At 25.0% G+C, this 24,449-nt stretch overlaps 1 protein-coding gene across 14 annotated transcripts; it reads right to left on the bottom strand.

Annotated features, from left to right (window-relative positions):
* Positions 1-3,611: 3,611 nt before the first annotated feature.
* LOC126901882 (uncharacterized) lies at positions 3,612-20,568 on the bottom strand. Of its 14 annotated transcripts, none has more exons than XM_050678790.1 (9): positions 14,510-14,524; positions 13,610-14,416; positions 7,600-7,650; positions 7,360-7,470; positions 7,080-7,130; positions 6,833-6,883; positions 6,385-6,432; positions 4,995-5,163; positions 3,612-4,489 (listed from the first exon to the last, which is right to left on the bottom strand). In XM_050678790.1, exons 2-8 carry the CDS (start codon positions 14,289-14,291, stop codon positions 5,069-5,071), a joined length of 1,089 nt encoding a protein of 362 aa, XP_050534747.1. In that variant the 5' UTR covers positions 14,292-14,416; positions 14,510-14,524; the 3' UTR covers positions 3,612-4,489; positions 4,995-5,068. The 14 variants fall into 14 exon arrangements, with proteins under 14 accessions (XP_050534747.1, XP_050534751.1, XP_050534752.1 ...); XM_050678794.1 differs by having other exon boundaries at positions 13,610-14,166; positions 14,268-14,513; XM_050678795.1 differs by lacking the exons at positions 13,610-14,416; positions 14,510-14,524 and adding an exon at positions 20,304-20,568.
* Positions 20,569-24,449: the final 3,881 nt, after the last annotated feature.

The following is a 24,449-nucleotide window of genomic DNA, read 5'->3' as shown; positions in this document are numbered from 1 at the left end:
TATAGATGGATCAAGTATAATGATATCTGACAGTGATTAAAATCACTATCAAAAAAAAAACGCTTCGATGCAAATCTTTAGATAGTGTTTAATTTTAAAAAATTGGTGGATTATTCCAAAAGCTTCATAAACTGCTAGTTCCTTATTAATATCCTGATTAAGACAAAGTATGTCGAATAAAAAAGAGATTATTAGAAAATAGTATTTCCCATAAAAAAATTATATTGATCAATACACTTTTCAATAAGTTATAGCATTATAATGTTAAAAATGTAAAAAATAAAATTGAGAATTTTCACACAATAATAGCATTTGGTAGCCATTTTCACCTTGAAGATAAAATAAAGTCCGAAATTTTTTTTTTCCATGATAAAGTATATTACATTAGCTTTAATTTAAGATATATATAAAAGTGTCAGACTTTCCGGAACACTTTCAAAATTTAAGTTGAAAAAGTCAATTTTTTGTGAAAAAGTTGTCATTTTGAATCCCCCCCTGTAGGCAGGTAAAAAGTCAGATTTATAAAAAAAATATACCAAATGATAGGTAAAGACATCATGCATCTACAAAAAAAAGAATTATATTGATCCATACATCTTTCAAAAAGTTATAGCATTATAAAGTTAAAAATATAAAAAAGAATTTTTTTACAAAAATCGTATTTTTTTTATTAAGTTTAATGTCTGTTTTCACCATGAAGATAAAATAAAGTCCGAAATTTTTTTTTACCATAATAAAGTATATTACATTAGCTTTAATTTAAGATATATATAAAAGTGTCAGACCTTCCGGAACATTTTCAAAATTTAAGTTAAAAAAATAAATTTTTTGTGAAAAAGTTGTCATTTTAAATCCCCCCTTGTGGGCAGGTAAAGGGTCAGATATAAAAAAAATATACACCAAATGATAGGTAAAGACATCATGGATCTATAAAAAAAAATTTATATTGATCCATACATCTTTCAAAAAGTTATAGCATTATAAAGTTAAAAATATAAAAAAGAATTTTTTTACAAAAATCGTATTTTTTTAATAAACTTTGATGTCTGTTTTCACCATGAAGATAAAATAAAGTCCGAAATTTTTTTTTGCATAATAAAGAACATTACACTAGCTTCAATTTAAGATATATATAAAAGTGTCAGACCTTCCGGAACATTTTCAAAAGTTAAGTTGAAAAAGTTAATTTTTTGTGAAAAAGTTGTCATTTTAAATCCCCCCTTGTGGGCAGGTTAAGGGTTAAATTTATAAAAAAAATATACCAAATGAAAAGTAATAATATTATGCATCTATGTAAAAAAAAATTATATTGATATGTTTATTTTTGAAAAAGTTATAGCACTTTTAAGTAAAAAAAATTGAAAAAATTTCGAAAATTAGCGATTTTTAAATTTGTAATTTTTTTNAAAAAATTTCGAAAATTAGCGATTTTTATATTTGTAATTTTTTTGGAGGTTTCCCCCTTTTACGGGGAACGAGGGAATTTTTTTCAATTTTTGAGGGTAATGTCTTCGACTAGATACGATTTGTGATCTTTTGACGTATCATTGAAAGAAATCGGTTCGGTGAGAGCTGAGAAAAAGTGGTAACAGACACAANGAAATCGATTCGGTGAGAGCTGAGAAAAAGTGGTAACAGACACAAAAAAAAAACACATCTTAGTAAAACCAATACCTTCTCAACTTCGCATCGAAGNAAACACATCTTAGTAAAACCAATACCTTCTCAGCTTCGCATCGAAGCTAAAAATTGTCCCGACGACCTATCTTCTATGCGCAAATGGCTACTATATTCAAAAATATGCTATTTTTGTGTTAAAATTCTATGTTTTGTATTTTATTTTATTTTCAAATATCTTAAAAGGGGAATACACTGACTTTCATGAATATTATATAATTTAATTGACATAGAATAAAATTCATAAGACATAAGAAATTAAACGTATTAAATTTTTTTACTTTTTTAAAGTTGAAAAAGTAATTTTTAAATTTGAGTTAGCTTAAATAGTTAATTTTTTCATGTGACGAAAGAAACAAACAATTGCCGAATCGGTAACACTTATGTCTTTTACGCATGGGGTACGAGAATCAAATCCGTCTGAGTTAATTAAAATTTTGCATTTTTTTTTTGAGTTAGAATAAAATTTTCAAATCATTTGATATTTATCTCATTTAGATTCAATAACTTCAATAAATATAAAGGATCCTATCACTATAGTCTCCCCTCGTGAGAAGAAATTTCTTATATGTGTTAATATTATTTTACTATGTGGTTTTTTCTGTGGCTACGATTTATTTTTCCAACCTTCGCTTAACCTACTTTTTTCAACAATACGTCAAATGATTACAATTCGTATTTAGTTGAAGATATTACACTAAAAAATCGAAAAAATATTCCTTATTCAAATAAAAAGTAGTTTAACCAGCTTTATCCTTTTTAACAAACAATTAAAATCATTCATTTCTAATATTTTTAAGGTATTCATTGTCGAGTCAAGTTCGATATGATAGATTTTAATTACAAAAGTAAATTATTTTACTTTGTAATTTATTATTTTTTAACTCTATTTGTGTGAGCTATACCAGTCTATAGTATTCCAAATTTTTTTGTGACATGTTGCTATATAAATCATAAATTTAAAAAAAAAATTAATTTTAGTTTCACCTGAATTTTACGATGGATTTTTCAATCATAATCAAAATTTTAATTCGCTCAACTGAGTAGAACTTTTTTTTTATTGGTTCTTTTAGCTATAGTAAATCATTAAAATTAATTAAGTCCTGAATATTTCCATTGTAGAATCTTTTTAAACAACAAAAGATAATTAAAAATGATTACTATGATTTTTATTTAAGTGATCTATTACGATAAAAATGTAAAAAAAAATCGAACTTTTTTGATAAATATACTATAAATAGTAATTATAAAATTCCCTGACTGCATATTAATCTTAATAATTTCATTTAATAATGTCAGTTTCAAACCTGCAAGTTAAGTTAAAAGTTATGGTAATAAATTAATTTCTTTTTTTATTATAAACTTTTACTTTTAAGGTCGAAATAAAGAAGGTTAAAAATTATTACTTTTAACATATTAAAAATCAATATCAATACTAATTTGAAAACAATTCAATATAACAATTATATAATATAAAATTTTATATTATATTTTTGAATCTAAGAATTACTACTCTGGATATAATTAAGGTTTTTATGTTGATGTTGCTTTTTAAATTATCCACCAATTTCTAAGAATTAAAAATTATCTACAGATTTGCATCGAAGCGTTTCTTATGATTGTGATTTTAATCACTGTCAGATTAAACTATACTAGACCTAACTATGCCACGATCCTACTGTGCTGGTTTTTTTTAAGTGGTAACATTTACAGTAGAGTAATTTTGAGATATTTGTCTGAATTTCTATATATTTAAAAGGTTATTTCCAAGATTTGGTGATTACAAGTTCAACGAGATTAAAATCGTGTTTTTTTAACGTATTGGCCATTAAAATTGGTCAAGTGAGAGCTGAAAAAAATTAATGACAGACACAAAAAAAAATTCATTTAGTAAAATATTTTAATAAGAATAAGAAAACATTTTTACAGTGATGAGATCCTTAATATTTATTAAAGTTATTCAATTTAAATAAGATAAAAATTAAACAAACTTAGAATTTTTTTTTCACCTCAAAAAAGAATTAAGAAAAAATGCAAAAAAAGATATATCGACTAGCGAGGTTCAAATGTCATACATCGAACATATAACTGTAAAATTTACGACGTAGCCATCGTATATTATGTGTCAACTAAAATAAAAATAAACTATTTAAACAAATCAAAATTCAAAATGACTTTTCTTAACTTTGAGGAGACAAAATAATCAAAATAAGTATAAATTTATATTTAATGTTAGTTAGATTCATGTGAACATTATACAAATTGGTGAAATCATTACTACGCCAAACCCTTGTAAAGTATTTTAAAATAAACAAAATAAAAAAAAATTTGAACACAAAAATAATATTATGTTTTTTTTTACTTTGGCAGTAATTTGCACGTAGAACACAAGTCGTCGGGGCTTTTTTAATTTATAGTACGTAACATAAGCTTTAATTTAACATATGTTTCAAGAACGCAGTATTTCCGGAACATTTTCAAAATTTAAGTTGGAAAAGTTGCTATTATGAATCCCCTCTATGGGTCGGTATAGGGTCAGATTATAATAAAATTTATATTAAATGAAAGGGAAATACCTAAAATTTCAATATAAAAAATTATTTTAATTCGTTAATTTTATAAAATTTTATTACAATTTTTAGAAAAAAAAAAGTTGATTTTTAAAATCAATTTTAAAAATCGTAATTTTTTGAGTAATTTTCACTATTTACGGGGAACGAGGGAAAAATTTTTAATTTTTGAGGATAATGTCTTCAATATTTTGATTTATAATCTTTTGACGTATCGTTGATAATATTAGGTCCACTGAGAGCTGAAAAAAGTAGTAACAGACATAAAAATAGAATAATATTAAACACATTTTGGTAAAATTAATACCTTCTCAGCTTTGGATCCAAGCTAAAAAATATTCTCTCTTATATCCCCTTAAAGTTAATTAAACTTAAGTTTTTTAAATAAAAAAATATTTCATTTACAACTTAAAAAGAAGAAAATTATCGGCCTTTAATAATTTTTGAACCAATATTTTTGAAGTTATAAGTACTTAAATATATCAATTAGAGGTGAAGAATAGGTCTGTTTATTTTTATTTTTATATACCGCTTAAGTCCTCCTGCCATGTTATAATAATGCTTTTTATTTTCATTTTATTACTTTTATTTATTATTATTATTTAATATTACTTTTGTCATTTTAATATTAATATTTTGAAACACTGATTTAATAGAGGATATAATATGTTTAAGTGGTTTAGTAAAAATCTTTTATAACCATTGAACATAAAAACTTTAAGTGCTTATAAAATACTCTAAAATTACATTTTTGGTAATTATTTTGAATATGTTCTATCGAAATTGAAGTTGTGAATTTTTAGTATATATACAAGGAACAATTAATGAAGGTATCTATTAAATGGACGTAAATGATCAGGATATCTGATTAGTGTACATTTTTCAGAATCTTCAGCGTTGGATTTCGTGTTTGATCCTGTAAAAAAATAAATAATTTAATTATGTAATTCTGAAATATATAAGTTCTATAAAATTTTTAAAATTTTTATATTTTCATGTGTAATTTTGAAACAAAGTATTGAAAATTTTTCCACAAATATATCATTTTATAACAATTTATCTAAATTTTACAGAAATGTAAAATTTCTGCTAAATTTTCATTATATCATGTTAAAATTACTCATTCCTAGCTTTTCTATTTATAAGTCTACCCAACCAAAATGTTACATTATAATTTAAATATCTTATATGTATATATGAAATTATGATGTAATATTATACAATATTTTGTACCAGTATTTCAAAGTCTTGATATACAGAGTGATTTTTTTATCATAACCCACTCAATTACTTGCAAAATAAATATAATTTAATTTTTTTAGCTTCGATGCTAAGCTGAGAAGTTATTAATTTTACTATGGTGTGTTTTTTTGTGTCTATTACCTTTTTTTCTCAGCTCTCACCAAAACAACTTCTTTCAACGATACGTCAAAATATCACAAATCGAATCTAGTCGAAGACATTACCTTCAAAAATTGAAAAAATTTCCCTAGTTCCCTGTAAATAGGGGAAATGTCCAAAACAATTACAAATTTAAAAATCACTAAATTTTGACATTTTTACAATTTTTTTTACTTAAAACTGCCATAATCTTTTTAAAAATGACCAAATCAATGTAATTTTTGTTTATAGCAGCAAGATGTCTTTAATTATCACTTGGTATATTTTTTTTTTAATCTGACCCTTTACCTGCCCACAGGGGGGGATATAAAATGAAATCATTTTCAACTTAACATTTGAAAGTATTCCGGATAGTCTAACACTTTTATATATATTTTAAATTAAAACTAATTCGTTATACTTTATCATGGAAAAAAAAATTCCGGACTTTATTTTGTCCTCAGGGTGAAAATAGTTACTGAATGCTATTTTTGTGTGAAAAGTCTCGATTTTATATTTTACATTCTTAACTTTATAATGTTATAACTTTTTGAAAAATGTATGGATCAATACAATTGTTTATGAGAAGTAGTATTTGCATACATCTTTCATACGACATATTTTTTTTTTAAATAACACCATTTCCTTTTGTATATTTATATATTTTAAATATATATAATATATAATAATTTACAATATTTTGTACCAGTTTTTCAAAAGTCTTGTAGGTATTAATGAAATTTGTTTTGATATATACCTTCTTTCATATTCTCGTTAAGAATTGGACAATAATTTTCATTATTCACTAAAATATAAACATAGATATAAAATTGATATTAATAAATAGCAAACTTCTTTTATTAGTAACATTTTCAATATTTTTCTTTGAAAAAAAAATTATTCATTAAAATAAAATTATGAAAATGTTATATGATAGATCTACTATTGATTAATAAACTTATTAATTGTAATAAATTACAATTGATGATAAATTAAATTTTATTTTTAAAAAACCATATTAAATTTTTTTGTGGGAACTCTACGTAATAATTTTTCTTTTAGTTAAGATTTATAATGACTTATTATACATTATCGACTATTTTTAGGCCAAAAAAAATTTAAATTATCTTTTATTGAAATATTTTCAATTTTTTTTTTTTGAAAATAACATAATTATTTATTAAAATAAAATATACAAGTAATACCTTTTTCCATACTTTCAAGTATCACTGGTTGAAAATTTTCTTCATTTTCAACTATTAATTAATAAATTTAAATACAATTAATTAACTAATTATACAGTTTTTAGTGAATTTTTTTACTAACCCAAAAATGTATTAAACCATTAAAAATTAAAATTAACTTTTATTGTAACAAATTATTGAAACATTTTCAATTTTTATTTTTGAAAATAAAATAATTATTAATTAAAATAAAATTTACAAGTAATACCTCTTTCCATACTTTCAAGTATCACTGGTTGAAAATTTTCTTCATTTTCAACTATTAATTAATAAATTTAATTACAATTAATTAAGCAATTATACAGTTTTTAGTGAATTTTTTTATTAACCCAAAAATGTATTAAACCATTAAAAATTAAAATTATCTTTTATTGTAACAAATTATTGAAACATGATAAAACTAAATAAATTTGCAACTAACTTTTTGCAAGATAATTATTATGATTTTATAAAATTATGATCTTCTAAAAAATAATATAATAATTTACTATATTTTGTATCAGTATTTCGAAAGTCTTGTAGGTGTATATGAAATTTGTTTTGATATATACCTTCTTTCATACTCTCGTTAAGAATTGGACAATAATTTTCATTATACACTAAAATATAAACATAGATATAAAATTTATATTAATAAATAGCAAGCTACTTTTATTAGTAACATTTTCCATTTTTTTTTTTTTTAAATAAAATAATTATTTATTAAAATTAAAATATACAAGTAATACCTTTTTCCATACTTTCAAGTATCACTGGTTGAAAATTTTCTTCATTTTCAACTATTAATTAATAAATTTAATTACAATTAATTAACTAATTATACAGTTTTTAGTGAACTTTTTTACTAACCCAAAAATATATTAAATCATTAAAAATTAAAATTATTTTTTAATGAAATGAATTATTTTAAACATGATTTTGATAACATTTTGATATTTTCTAAATACTGATCTGATTCAAATACTTAATTATTTTGTAATACAAAATGGTAGCATATAAAAATATGTATATATAAAAAAAAATCAGTACAGGGGGATCATGGCACAGTGGTGACGTGGCATATTTGGATCAAGTATAAAGATTAAAATCATTATCAAAAAATCGCTTCGATGCAAATCTTTAGATAGTGTTTAATTTTAAAAATTGAATGATTATTCCAAAACCTACATGATTTGATATTTCCTTATTAATATCCTGATTCAGATAAAGTATATCAAATGAAAAAGGGATTATTAAAAATTATTTTTCTTATAAAAAAGTTATATTAAATTATATAACTATATATATATTATATAAAATTGATCCATACACATTTCAATATGTTATAGCATTATAAAGTTAAAATTGTAAAATACAAAATCGAGAATTTTCAAACAAAAATAGCATTTGGTAGCCATTTTCACCGTGAAGACCAAATAAAGTACGATATTATTTATTTCCATAAGAAAGTACATTACATTAGCTTTAATTTGAAATATATATAAAAGTGTCAGACTTTTCGGAAAACTTTCAAAAGTTAAGTTGAAAAATTAAATTGTTTGTGAAAAAGTTGTCATTTTAAATTCCTCCCTGATGGCAGATAAAAAGTCAGATTTATAAAAAAAATATATCAAATGATAGTTAAAGACATTATGCATCCATAAAAAAAATAATTATATTGATCCATACATCTTTCAAAAATATAATATAAAAAATAAAAAAATATAATATTGATATATTCATTTTTAAAAATGTTATAGCATTATAAAGTTAAAAAACCCAGCACAGGGGGGTCGCGGCACAGTGGTGACGTGGCATAGTTGGATCAAGTATAATGATATCTGACAGTGATTAAAATCACTATCAAAAAAAAACGCTTCGATGCAAATCTTTAGATAGTGTTTAATTTTAAAAAATTGGTGGATTATTCCAAAAGCTTCATAAACTGCTAGTTCCTTATTAATATCCTGATTAAGACAAAGTATGTCGAATNGAAAAAGTTGTCATTTTAAATCCCCCCTTGTGGGCAGGTTAAGGGTTAAATTTATGAAAAAAATATACCAAATGAAAAGTAATGATATTATGCATCTATATAAAAAAGAATTATATTGATATGTTCATTTTTGAAAAAGTTATGGCACTTTTAAGTAAAAAAAATTGAAAAAATTTCGAAAATTAGCGATTTTTAAATTTGTAAATTTTTTGGAGGTTTCCCCCATTTACGGGGAACGAGGGAAATTTTTTAAAATTTTTGAGGGTAATGTCTTCGACTAGATACGATTTGTGATCTTTTGACGTATCATTAAAAGAAATCGGTTCGGTGAGAGCTGAGAAAAAGTGGTAACAGACACAAAAAAAAAAATAAAAAAATAAATACATCTTAGTAAAACCAATACTTTCTATATTTTTTTAAAATATAAAAAAGAAGTGTTTTACAAAAATCGTATTTTTTTTATTAAGTTTGATGTCTGTTTTCATCATGAAGATAAGATAGAGTCCGAAATTTTTTTTTACCATAATAAAGTATATTACATTAACTTTAATTTAATATATATATAAAAGTGTCAGACTCTCCGGAACACTTTCAAAAGTTAAGTTGAAAAAGTTAATTTTTTGTGATAAAGTGTTCATTTTTAATCCCCCCTTATGGGCAGGTAAGGGGTCAGATTTATAAAAAAAATATACCAAATGATAAGTATATTGTTCAATTTTGAAGTTTTAAGTAAAAAAATTTAAGTTGAAAAAGTTCTACTTTCTACATGCATTTTTTAGATTTGAACCCTCTCGTATATAGGAAAATTTTTTATTAGGGTTTTATTTAAAAAAAAAGTATGTCGAATGAAAGATGTATATAAATACTACTCCTCATGAAAAAATTGTACTGATCCATACATTTTTCAATTAGTTATAGCATAATAAAATTAAAAATGTAAAATACAAAATCGAAAATGTTCACACAAAAATAGCATTCGGTAGCCATTTTCACCATGAAGACAAATCCAGAAGTCAATTTTTTTTTTTCATAATAAAGTACATTAAATTAGCTTTATTTTTTTAGGTATATATAAAAGTGTCAGACCTTCCGGAACATTTTCAAAAATCAAGTTGAAAAAATTAATTTTTTTGTGTAAAAGTTGTCATTTTAAATCCCCCTCTGTGGGCAAGTAAAGGGTCACATATAAAAAAAAAATATACCAAATGAAAGGTAATGATATCATGCATCTATATAATAAAGAATTATATTGATTTGTTCATTTTTCAAAAAGTTATGGCAGCTTTAAGTAAAAAAAATTGAAAAAATATCGAAAATTAGCGATTTTTAAATTTGTAATTTTTTTGGAGATTTTCCTCATTTACATGGAACGAGGGATTTTTTTCANCATTTTTCAAAAAGTTATGGCAGCTTTAAGTAAAAAAAATTGATAAAATATCGAAAATTAGCGATTTTTAAATTTGTAATTTTTTTGGAGATTTTCCTCATTTACATGGAACGAGGGATTTTTTTCAATTTTTGAGGATAATGTCTTCGACTAGATACGATTTGTGATCTTTTGACGTATCGTTTAAAGAAATCGGTTCAGTAAGAGCTGAGAAAAAGTAGTGACAAACACAAAAAAATAAATAATTTAAAAATAAAAAAAAGTAAAAAAAAACACATCATAGTAGAACCAATACTTTCTCAGCCTCATATCGAAGCCAAAAAGGTAGTACAGTTTTGACAATGATTAAAACGCTATCATAAGAAACATTGCGATGAATATCTGCAGAGATTGTTTAATTTTTAAAAAATTAGTGGATTATTCCAAAAGTAAAATGAACTCATATTTCCTTATTTATATAAAAAAAATTTTTTTAATTTATTATTTCAACTTTTAGCTCAACTTTTTTTTAAATTTACATTAATAATTAGAAAAATTTATGAAAATTAAAAAATAGTATTGTAATGTTTAATATGCAGTCAGGAAATTGTATAATTACTATTTACTGTAAATTTAACAGAAAAGTTCAATCTTTTTTTTGCATATTTATTGTAATAGATCACTTATATTGAAATCTTAATAATCATTACTAAGTAACTAAGTAACTCTTGATGTTTAAAGAATTTCTACAATTGTAATAGTCAGAACTTAATTTTAATGATTTACTATAGTTAAAAAACAAATCAAAATGTTATTAAAAAATTAATAAATTACAAAGCCACATTAGTTAATTTTGTAATTGAAACCTATTATCATATCAAACCTAATTCGGCAATAAAAAAACATTACAAATTAATGATTTTAATTGTCTATATGGAAAAAGATTCTTCTCTTTAATACTTCTACTAATTCTCTACTTTAATGTTCCAAAATTCCACTTTCCTATTGTTACTTTATATCTATTTTGTCTTCTTATACACAGTCCCATCTAAAGTTTAGTGGTGATAATCTAACACCCTTTTTACTACGAGCGTTGGGTAGGTATGTACAAATGACTGGTGAAACAGCTATTGCACAAGTTGTCTGTCTGGTATCAAACACTTTACACCGACTATCGATTTGACGCAATCTCATTAGTCACCTCTCACGACTGACAAAAGTTCTGCGGAAGTATTCTTATACGCTTTCAAAGGGAAAATTAAATTATATTATATATTTTAATAATTTACCTAGTTCTTTAAAAAGTACTGAATAATTTATTTAATAAGGAGTTTAATTAATTTGAATGATAAAATATGTAAATAAGATATATAATGAAATAAATTTTTTTTGTAGAAATCTTATTGTAAATTTTATTATTAGAAATTATTATACAATTAGAATGAATACCATACAAGTGCATTAATACGATAACATTTTTGTGTTGAATTTTGCCCAATAATGATTTACTGTTAGCAATTGTGATATTTCATTGGTAGATTAAAAAATGTTTATATTTTTAGCTGTATCTTAATCAAAGAAGTTATAAAAACAATTCAAAAGATTCATAATTTATTTTTGATAATATTAAGTTTTATTAACATCACATTTTATAAATGCGTGTAAAATATTTTTTATTATATTAGTTTTGAAAAATTATTTATCACGAAATTATGTAGTTATTGTTTATTGTTCTAAGATAAAATTTTTAACAACAATTTAAGTAACGAAAACGTATTTCAAAAAACTAAACAAGACTCCTCAAATAATTAATTCACTTAATTTGATAGTTTAATTATTATTAGAATAATTTTGATATCATTCGGTAGCTGTAAAAATTAGAATTTTTTAAAATTTTAAAAATTTTTGTTTGTTATGGACCTCTATTGACTAATACTTTTATGGTTCTAATGAAAAATGAATAGATAAATGTAATAAAAAATGTTTTACATAAATATATAAATATGGGTATATGTTCATTTATAATTTCAAAAATTTTTTTAAATTAAATAAATAAAGAATTTTATAGTAGTAAAATATAAAAATTTATTTATTATAAAGCACCAAAACGATTTCTTTAAATTTCAAACAATGATAGTACATGTTTCCGAATACAAACTGTCAACATAATTATTAGTATAATACTAATCTATTTAGGCGTCCATTGCATTAGAAATTATAATTGTTTTTAGCTTCGATGCGAAGCTGAGAAGATATTAATTTTACTATGATGTGTTTTTTTTTTTTTTGTGTGTCTTTATCACTTTTTCTTAGCTCTCATGGAACCGATTTCTTTCAACGATACGTTAAAAGGTCACAAATCGTATCTAGTCGAAGACATTACCCTCAAAAATTTTAAAAAATTTCCCTCGTTCCCCGTAAATGAGGAAAACCTCCAAAAAAATTACAAATTTAAAAATCGCTAATTTTCGAAATTTTTTCAATTTTTTTTACTAAAAACTGCCGTAACTTTTTCAAAATATAATTTTTTTTTTATAGATACATGATGTCTTTAACTATCATTCGATATATTTTTTTATAAATCTGACCCTTTACCTGCCTACAGGGAGGGATTCAAAATGACAACTTTTTCACAAAAAATTTACTTTTTCTACTTAACTTTTGAAAATGTGTCCGGAAGGTCTGACACTTTTATATATATCTTAAATTAAAGCTAATGTAATGTAAAGTACATTATTATATTATGGAAAAAAAAAATTGACTTCTGGATTTGTCTTCACGGTGAAAATGGCAACCAAATGCTATTTTTGTATGAAAAATCTCGATTTTATTTTTTACATTTTTAATTTTATAATGCTATAACTAATTGAAAAATGTATGGATCATTACAATTTTTTTATGAGAAATAATATTTTTTAATAATCCCTTTTTTATCGACATACTTTATCTTAATCAAGATATTCATAAGGAACTAGCAGATCATATAGCTTTTGGAATAATACACCAATTTTTTAAAATTAAATACTATCTAAAGATTTGCATCAAAGCCTTTTTTATGATAGTGATTTTAATCACTGACAGATATCATTATACTTGATCCAACTATGCCACGTCACCACTGTGCCGCGACCCCCCTGAACTGGCTTTTTTTTAACCTTTATTGGTTTTATTGTAAAGAACAATTTAACAAAAAAAAAACATCATTTTTAACAATAATAGCTTAAAAATTGCTTATGATTCAATTAAATAATTATACAAACATTTAAATTTTGTGATTAGTATTGATGATTGAACTAATTGAATTGTGTTCATATTATAAATTCAATTAGAAAAATAATTTAGATATAACATAACCCAATACTTGTTGACTTATTTTTGGAATTATAACACATTAACCTACCTTTGTCACGTGTTTCTGATAAATATGTTTTGCCAGTTTCAGAGTCATATTGAAATCCAAATTTCAAATATTTTTCCAGAATAAAATTTTCTATTTTTTCATATATTTGTTTACTGAGATGTTTAGGTAAATCAGAATTTGTTTTAGGATTACCACAATTATATTTATTAATCCATTTGTTCCATTCTACATACGGATTATCCAATTTCAAACTGCAATACTTTTCAGCATTAAAATCTAAAATTCCTTTTACATTATTATGAAAATTCACAAGAGCTACTAATTTATTGCTACTAAAGTTATCGTGTGTACACAAACTGATATTTAAATTATCTTTTGACTTGTAAAAAGCTTCTATAAAGTCAATTACATATTTTAAATTACAATTATACTTTATATTCTCTATCCATTGTAAACTAATAAAACTCTCTAGATAATCTATAGCACTATTCATTATTGATAACATACGCTTAACGAAAGGTAAAATGTTTAATAAATCAAGAACGCAAGCGTGTACTTTACTTGAATCTTGTTTCAAAATATTTACACATTGATTTCTGAAATATTCAATAAAATTGAGAATAGTATATAAAAAATTTGCAGTAGCACAATCAAGAAATATCGTTGCGATTCGTATACGTTTATCCACATTTTTTACCTTTAGTTTACTGTTTCCAAACATATCTATTAGGTAATAATATTTATTACAATATTTAACATATTCCACCTCATTAAAACTATTCCAATAGACATTTCTAAGAATTTTTTTAATTATTTTGATTTCAGAAGATTTATTTTGTCTTGTTTCTAATAATGAAATTGAGAGGAAAATCAATAAACATAATAAGAAATAAAAACAATTTAACATTATAAGATAATTACTCTAACTATAACACTTACATAAATTAAGCACATAGAATTATGATTAAAAATTATATATAGAATTGCAGCTTTATAAAGTTATTTACAAAGGAACATAATTTATATAACAGGTGTTAATCTTATATTTAACACTATGGTTGTTTTAAAATGTTTTTTTTAGCTTCGATGCGAAGCTGAGAAGGTATTAATTTTACTACAATATTTTTTTTTCTCTATGATTTTGTATATTTTTTTATAAATCTGACCCTTCTCCTACCCATAAGGGGGCATTCAAAATGATAAATCGGACTATTTCCTTTTATACAGAGGAAGTTCGAAAATTAATTTTCGAAAATGTTCCAGAAATACTGATACTTATATACATATTAAATTAAAGCTTATGTAATATACTTTAATATGAAAAAAAAATTATGATTTTTATTTTGTTTTCATGGTGAAAACGGATATTAAAGTTAATAAAAATATACGATTTTTGTGTTGCCATAAAAGTAATAACTACTTAATAATTGTTTTATAATTTCTCCGTAAAAATTATAATACTAAATTATTAAATATCAATTTCATACTATGTTTAATTGTCCTCCTAAGGAGGAGGTTTCTACACCTTGATACTCCTGTACGGGTGGATAGTTCGTCGCTGGAGAGACTGATTGAGACTCCAATTACCGAACTGATATGTCGTTCGCCAAATGAAGCCGCCCGTGACCGATTATCGAACCCGAATCAAGCACTGCCGCATTACCGGCTCGGCCACACCGTCCCTTTACACTTATTAATCATAAAACTTAATAATTTTTTATTATTTCACCGTAAAAATTACTATACTACATAACAATTTCATAATATATTTCATTGCAATAACAAATATTATTTCATATATCACACGCATAAATCATAAAACTTGTAATCAGGATATAAATAAGGAAATATGAAATCATGTTGCTTTTGGAATAATCCGCCATTTTTCTTAAATTAAACACTGTCTACAGATTTGCATCGAAGCGCTTTTTATGATAGTGATTCTAATCACTGTCAGGTTATATCTATACTGGAACTATACCACGTTCTCACTGTGATGCAACTCCACTGTGCTGGGTATTTTTTAACAGATTTTGGTAACTGAATATTTTACGCGGAAGTAATATTGTTAGGACAGGGGCATTAGATGATATACAGTTTGGAATAGAAAAATGACTAGACAGAGAATTTCTTATATCACAACTCTATATTAAACTAAAACAAATGAGTATAAAGTAAATTAATAGTTAACTGCAAATAAAAATTAGATAATTTATAGTAATAATATAAAAATATAACACAACAAAATGAACGTTAACACATAAACTGATTATTTATAAATGTTTTTGTTCAACCTAATATTTACATACTGAGAGGATGTAAGCGAATGAGCCGTATATCAAATAAGCCGGCCAAACGTTGTGAATACCGTAAATACCCAATTCACGCATAAATTGTTGCGCGCTAACAAATACAGTACATTTATTGGTAAATGATAATGCCAAATAATAATAATATCTTTATTACGGAAATAACTCCATTTACAATTTATATAAATATGATAACATTTGAGAACACGTACAATTAAATCACAAATTAATACAAGTAAATATATATTATAGATTACAAATTAATAATTTTTATTATTATTTAATGTATAAAGATTTAAATTTATCAATATTACTACAAACGAAAAAATCCGCATCAGCCCTATTACCCGCCAACATTAAAACAATAATGGGAGAAGATTCTAATATTTTTTACGTAGAATAAATCTTTAATTCGGGTGCTAATTTTAGGTATTTTAAATTGTAAACGCTCAAGAAGGAATGAGCAATCAATGTCAACATTAATAAGTTTATATAAAAACACTAAATTTTGAATGTTTCTTCTATAACCTAAAGTATTATTATTAAAAAACCCTAAAACTCCATCGTAACCAGAATGGGGTATCCTTTCAGCCTTACATTTAAATAATAAATATCTTAGAAAATTATTTTGTATTGAATCTAAGTCATGAATTTGAGTAAATGAATTATTAAACCACACAAGTGAAACTTATTCAAGACGAAATCTTACTAATAAAAAATAAACTGCCTTAAGGGCATCTGCGTAAAAGAATTCGTGGCAACTTCTTTTTATGAAATATAAATTAGATGTAGCCTTTATTTTTATCTCATTAATCAATTAATCTCAACATTAAACTGGAAATTTTTATATTTTATAATCTGTATTCTATTAATAAGAAATTAATTAAACTAAGATAATAGACGATTTAGAATACCAATCAATTCTAATTTACGTACTAGTAATGTGTGGTTTATTTTATCGAATGTTTTTTCAAAGTCAGTATAATAACAGCATCTAGTTGAGAATTAGATTCAAAAGAGTCTATAATAGTCTGCTTAAAAACCGTAAGATTTGTAACAGTTGATCTTCCATTACGAAATCCATGTTATTCGTTTATAAAAACATTTTTGAACATTGGTGTAATTTTTTGAGTAATTATTTACGAAAAGATTTTCACAATTAATGAAATTTTTGGTATAGGTCTATAGTTATTAATTTGTTCTCGGTTACCTTTCTTAAATATGGGATTGATAAAAGATGATTTTAAAATATCCGGAAATACACCACATTTTAATGAACTATTAAATAAAATTAGTAAAATGGGTGAAAGAACAAATGAACAATTTTTTAAAATAAAGTATCTATACCATCAGGTCCACGATTACCATTTAATGAATTTAATTCATTAAATATATCAGATAAACTAATTTCAATTTGATTTAGATTAGATAGTAGTTGGGGACAGTTTGAAGTGTTAGGAGAAAGATTATTTTGAGATGTATATACACTGGAAAAATATTTACCAAATAAATTAATGATATCTTGACCGTTATGAGCAGATATAACATCTAAACACATAAAATTAGGTAAATCGTGATTTAGTTTTTTCTGTTTAATAAACTTCAAAAATTTTTTCGGATTTATTTTGATAGAATTTTGAGAATTATTTATGAAGTTTAAGAAATCTCTTTCTCTTGCTTTTTTACATTTAGAACGCAATTTTGAAAAGATAGTAAAATCAGTAGGTAATTTTGAGTTTTTATAAATGTTATGGGCATGTTTTATATCTTTTATTAAATTTTTAAAATTTTTACTAAACCAATACGGGTAACGTAATTTGAAAATAAATGACTTTGGTATATATAATTCAATATCGTAATATAAAATTGAGTAGAAGTTAGAAAAATTTATGTTAATATCATTATGATTCAATAACAATTTCCAGTTAAGAGAGCCTAAATAATTCAAAATAGGATAATAGTTACCTTTTTTCCAAAAATACATAGGTTCTTTAAAATTCAAGTAATACAATTGATTACAGGTGTAGTAAATATTTAGAGGTGGATGAAGTTTATCGATTATTGCTATTGGGTTTACGTTTTTTTCGATTGCAATGTTTTGATAATTTGAAATTACTTTATCTAAAGTAATACCATTAATATTAATAATATTGTTAAATTGTAGTAGGTTAAAGTTAAGAATTTGTTCATTAAAAAAATTTTCAGAATCACAGTACGTGGCAGAAGGTAGATTATAATCTCCTAATAATATTATATTGCAATTAGAGTTTTCTAAAAGTAAATTTTCTACAGTAGAAAATTGGTTTAAAAATAATTGCTTATTAGAACGTACAGGCATATATACCGCACCAATAATAATACATTCTTTTCCTAAATTTATTAAAACAAAAACTTGTTCTAAATTATTAATAGAAGTACAAAGTATCCTAGAAAATAATTTTTTTTTAACAGTTATTAAAACTCCTCCATCTCGTATAAAGGCACTGGTGTTAGTGTTTCTGACAGCTCTGTTGACATTATATTGTTAGAAACCCATTTCTGAGGAATTAGTGGCATTTGAAAGCCAAGTTTCAGTTAGAATATAGACATCGAAATTTGAGGACGGTATTTGTGAATTTAATGATGATAATTTGCTGTTAACACAGCGTATATTTTGGTAATAGATGTTGACAGACAATGGAGTTGATTTTATGCGTTTTTTATCGAAGAAACTATTTTTGGTTCATTTTTTATGTACTTGATTATAATAATACTTTCTCTATTCTCTCTACGTTGATTGAGCTCTTTTCTTAAGTTTGACATTTGTTCTCTTTAAAAAGCAGTTCGATCGGACGAAAATTTTAGTTCTTTAAATTTTGGGTGTAATTTTAATTTCGATTGAGAACGAAGTAAAGTAAAAACTTCTCCAGGGTTTGGGAGAGTTAATTTTAGTGGACGGCATTTATCTGATGGTCTTCCCAAATGTGAATAGTTTACTGGAAGTACGTTTAAGCCCATTGTGTTCATAATTTTATTAATTATGTTACTCCCTTCAGTTTTAAATTCTGATTTTTCAATAAGATTAAATACGATTACGTTATGAGATCTAAGAACTCAGATATAATTTTATTTTCGAGAAAAGATTCGTTATTTTCAAATGTTTTAACTTTATTTTTTAAGGTAGCTAGTTCACTTTTCAAATATTCATTTTCTTTTTCCAGATTAGAAACACGTTCTAAAAGCTCATCAACTTTTTTCCCAAACCGAGAAAATTTTTCATTGATTGAAGCTATTAATTTGTTTTGGGATGATTTTATATCATTATTAGAGGCGATAAGAGGGTCCAGTTTATCTTCCATACTTAAAACGGAATGGGAATGTAGAATATAAAATTAAAGATAATGTGCAGTATAATAATAATAAGGTAGACGATTGTTCATAAACTATTGACAGTGTGACATTACAATACTGCCGTGCTAAGCGAAAAAAGGATAACTCCAGTCAACGTGATTTTTCAGGAACGCAAAAAAACATTTTTAACAGTAAATCAAAATATCCTTTTTTCTCAATGTATGAACATAAGCCAAAAGACGGTAACTCCATTATTTTTTATGTAATATACCAATATTTTGTTTAGTATTTGGATTTACCGTGTTTTCGCTTACAAAACATCAAATATATTGAACTTACCGTATATTTTCTTATTTTATATTTCAATTTTAGATGGGTTTTAATAGGAAATATGCTATTTTTACATCAAAAATCGGCGTAAAACCACTAAGTGTGGGCGGATGGCTACCTAATACTAAACTTCTAACTAACAACTTACCGCTATGCCACCAGAAAATTTTTTTACCACACACTTTACAGCAAATGAATGTACAAAGTACTTATTTCACAAACAAAAAATACAAATTTAGTGACTAATACAGGTAATAATGAACTAAGTAATTTGAATTAATTAGATATTCTTAAATAAAAATTATAGTTTAACTATTTTATTATTGTTCCCCTTTTTCTTTCCTTTTTTTTTTTTTTTTTGTATATAAATAATTATCTAATTAATTTAATTAAATGAATTAATGAAATATTTTGTTTGAACAAGATTAGCTAAAATTTGCCCCTTGTCTGTGTGTGACGCAACTTAAAATGCACCACTATCACGTCGAGGTCACCAAATGTTGCCGCCTGGGCTGTTCTAAAAAAAAGATCCCAAATATAAATGGGAATTAGAACTTTGCCGTACGGATTAATATAGGGGCAACTATTAATCAACAAAAATTTCCTATACAATTTAGAATTTGTTAAAATACAAAATATTTTTTGTTTATTCGAAATAGGATTGGTTAACTTAATAAATAAAAAGAAATAATTTAAATAACAACACTAATTTTTATTGTTAATGAATTAAATAATTAATAAATATAAACACCCATACTACTTACATTCAGTTTTTAATTTTGTTTGAATACCATGAATAAAATGAACTACCATTTATAAAGGTGATATACCACCTGTAGCTTTATTGTAATAATGTTATAACCAATAAAAAATAAAACAGAATACAACTATACGAATTTACAATTATAATATGAACGATATATTTTAAAACGAAAAATTGAGCAAAGTTTTTACTGATTAATACCAAAACAACAATTACTTCAAATGAAAAAACAATGTAACTTAAAAACTAAAATGTATAATAATAACAACCGGTACACACTTCATTTTGAATAAAAAACCGACCGAACAACACGGTAATAAGCTGATAAGGCGTCTTAACAGGTGATAGCGCACAAGCACTACCACCTGACTACACCCAATCAGTGCAGTTCTCACACTTGGCGCGAACAATTATGAATAGGTATAATAATAATTGTACAATAATTTATAAACTTTTCTATGTAAAAAATTGATATTATTTTATAAAATTCCACACCCAATCTAACCAATCTGATACAAATAAATAGTGAATTGATTCAGTGAATGATATAAACCTAACTCTATGATATTAACTCATCAACTGCCTCTTGAGGTATCGTGACTGGCAACGGCCATAGTCCCATACAATAATAAAGGGCTGAGCAAGAATCATGTTTTTGAAATATCATGGCGCTTGCTCAACAGATATCATATACATTGTTAAAATGGCTTACGTTCCCACAGTAAACATAGTTACAACAATTATAATATTAAATTACACACTATGCTTAAAAATTCAACTTGCCACACAAATAAAGACTTCTCTTTAGATATTTGTAAATAACATGAATAATTACTCATACATTTAAATGTTTGTAACTCAGTTTAAAAAATTCTTACCCCTTCTTTGTTATTTCATTTTAAAAATGTTTTGAAGTCGTCTAATTTAAATATAACAAATGCAGTTCAGTATTATTATTGAAATAGGTTTTTTCTTAGATTTAGCTATTTAGATACTATTCAAAGCGTAAATGGATCGATTTATAGTTTTAAGTAAATTGACACGATACCGCCTTAGGCTATACTAGGCTGGCGGGGCGTTCATCATTTCCGCCAAATCTGATTAAGGTAGGTTTTTCGTTTCCGCCAAACCGATAGTTTATACCTGTCTATAAATAGAAGCTTGAGAACCACTGGTTAAAATATATGCCAAAATAACCCGATAATAATTATCTACTATTCATTTAATCGAACTTTTTACTATTTTTTTATTGTTATTAGATAGCAGTGCATTGATAATTGTGAATCATTTCATTCACATTTTAATGAACAATTTTTTAAGGCGCATCCTTCTATTAATACATTTTTTTTAATTTTAATAACAAATATTTAGTCTTATAATTACATTAAAATATATAGTTTTGATAATGCAGTCTTAAAAAGAGAACGGAATAAATTTGAAATCCGTTTCAGAAAAACAAAGCACAGGGGGGTCCAGGCACAGTGGTGACGTGGTATAGATGGATCAAGTATAATGATATCTGACAGTGATTAAAATCACTATCAAAAAAAAACGCTTCGATGCAAATCTTTAGATACTGTATTATTTTAAAAAATTGGTGGACTATTCCAAAAGCTACATGATCTGCTAGTTCATTTTTAATATCCTAATTAAGATAAAGTATGTAGAATGAAAAAGGGATTATTAAAAAATATTATTTCTCATAAAAAAATAATGTTGATCCATACACTTTTCAATATGTCATAGCATTATAAAGTTAAAAATGTAAAAAATAAAATCGAGAATTTTCACACAATAATAGCATTCGGTAGCCATTTTCACCGTGAAGATAAAATAAAGTCCGAAATTTTTTTTTTGCATAATAAAGTAAATTACATTAGCTTTAATTTAAGATATATATAAAAGTGTCAGACTTTCCGGAACACTTTCAAAATTTAAGTTGAAAAAGTTCTACTTTCTACATGCATTTTTTAGATTTGAACCCCCCTCGTATATAGGGAAATGGTCCGATTTAAAAAAACAGTATGTCGAATGAAATATGTATATAAATACTACTCCTCATGAAAAAATTGTACTGATTCATACATTTTTCAAAAAGTTATAGCATAATAAAGTTAAAAATGTAAAATACAAAATCGAAAATTTTCACACAAAAATAGCATTCGGTAGCCATTTTCACCGTGAAGATAAAATAAAGTCCGAAATTTTTTTTTTTCATGATAAAGCATATTACATTAGCTTTAATTTAAGATATATATAAAAGTGTCAGACCTTCCGGAACATTTTCAAAAGTTATGTTGAAAAAATTAATTTTTTTGTGTAAAGGTTGTCATTTTAAATCCCCCTCTGTGGGCAAGTAAAGGGTCACATATAAAAAAAAAATATACCAAATGAAAGGTAATGATATTATGCATCTATATAAAAAAGAATTATATTGATTTGTTTATTTTTGAAAAAGTTATGGCACTTTTAAGTAAAAAAAATTGAAAAAATTTCGAAAATTAGCGATTTTTAAATTTGTAATTTTTTTGGAGGTTTCCCCCATTTACGGGGAACGAGGGCATTTTTTTCAATTTTTGAGGGTAATGTCTTCGACTAGATACAATTTGTGATCTTTTGACGTATCATTGAAAGAAATTGGTTCGGTGAGAGCTGAGAAAAAATGGTAACAGACACAAAAAAAAAAATAAATAAATAAACACATCTTAGTAAAACCAATACCTTCTCAGCTTCGCATCGAAGCTAAAAGAGACAAGTGATAAATTTAATAACAATGAAATTAGACGATTTGAATTTGTGAAATTAGTAGTTTTCAACAACTATCGAAAAATTTATAGATCTATTTTTGATTATATTGTTACAGGTATTAGATACTTTTTAACCTTATTGTTAATGTTTGAATTTTATTTTAATGTTTTGAAGACTTTTTATTTTCTTATAAACTATATTTTTATTATTCATTACAAATAAATATATACATACTTAAGATAATTATCTATTAGAATTTATTTACCGTAGGTAAAACGTCATATTTTCTTTATAAAGTTATGCCTATGTGATAAAATAAGTAATTATTTAAAACGACGAGACCATATTTAGAGGTGGTTAAGGGGGTCAAAAATTCTTGGGAGCAAATGTCATTTGATAGTGATAGGACAAAAAATTACTTTATTTTGCTCATTAATATTAATACCCCACGCAAAAATCTTAAATACAGGCCTGAACGTAACATTCAATAAAAGCCAAACAATTTGGTACTGGCAACTATCTAACTTGCCCGTATGCTAAAACCGATACAGGTTCGTCGTGGTGACCCATAGATTAAACTAAATGGTTCTCAAATTTTTTAGTAGATAGACAGGTAGAAGATTAGTTTGGCGGAAACGAAAAAGCGACTTTATTCAGGTTTGGCGGAAACGATAATCTCCCGGCTGGCGCTCACCCGTGTCTCTCTCGATATCAGTCGTCTAGCTATTAATATGACAATGGATTGTCATCGGGTGTTTCCCCGCCATTGACACCAAGATAATGATTACGGATTACGGTTTACGTATGGATTATGGATTATGGATATTGCGTTCTGTTTCGTTTCCGACGTACACCCTAACTGGTATGCTATTTTGTTTTTTTTTTTTTGGTGCTGTTTAGTTTTTACCCATACCTAACTGATTGAATTAACGCTATTTAAATATTATTATAATAATATTTAATTATTTACTTCGGTTGTTTCACTTGTGGCGCTTAATTATATTGCGTGTGGTGTTCGCCGTACATAGGACGAGCTATAACTCGTGTACTTTGGATATGTATTAGAATTAGAGGTCGCGATTACACGTGTAATGAACTACACGGGTACTCGTGTTTTTACCAATGACGGGGTTAAAAAAATATCCGTGTATACCTGGGCATTTAAATACCCGTGACCTTAAATACTCATATATTTAATATAATACATATACAGGGTGATTTTTTTATCATAACCCACTCAATTACTTGCAGAATAATAATAATTTAAACATTTTTTTTTTTTTATTATTTTTAGTTACACATTATTCTTGAATTTTTAACTATGTAATACTTTTTAAGTTCATCCCTTATGCCTTGGAGGGGGGTCAACTTTGTTTTTTTAAATGGTAACACATATTTT

The sequence above is a fragment of the Daktulosphaira vitifoliae genome, unplaced genomic scaffold, assembly GCF_025091365.1.
Source record: "Daktulosphaira vitifoliae isolate Bord-2020 unplaced genomic scaffold, ASM2509136v1 Scaffold_3, whole genome shotgun sequence".
Classification (NCBI taxonomy): Eukaryota; Metazoa; Arthropoda; class Insecta; order Hemiptera; family Phylloxeridae; genus Daktulosphaira; species Daktulosphaira vitifoliae.
Note: the sequence above shows the minus strand (reverse complement) of the source record. Positions and strands in the feature narration are given on the sequence as shown.

Coding starts and splice junctions, on each gene's coding strand:
- LOC126901882 (XM_050678782.1), bottom strand. CDS start 14,477: ATGTTAAATTGTTTTTATTTCTTATTATGTTTATTGATTTTCCTCTCA. Junction 6,884..7,079: donor ACTTGAAAGTATGGAAAGAG/GTATTACTTGTA, acceptor ATTAATTAATAG/TTGAAAATGAAGAAAATTTT. Junction 5,164..6,384: donor TAACGAGAATATGAAAGAAG/GTATATATCAAA, acceptor ATTTTTTTACAG/GATCAAACACGAAATCCAAC.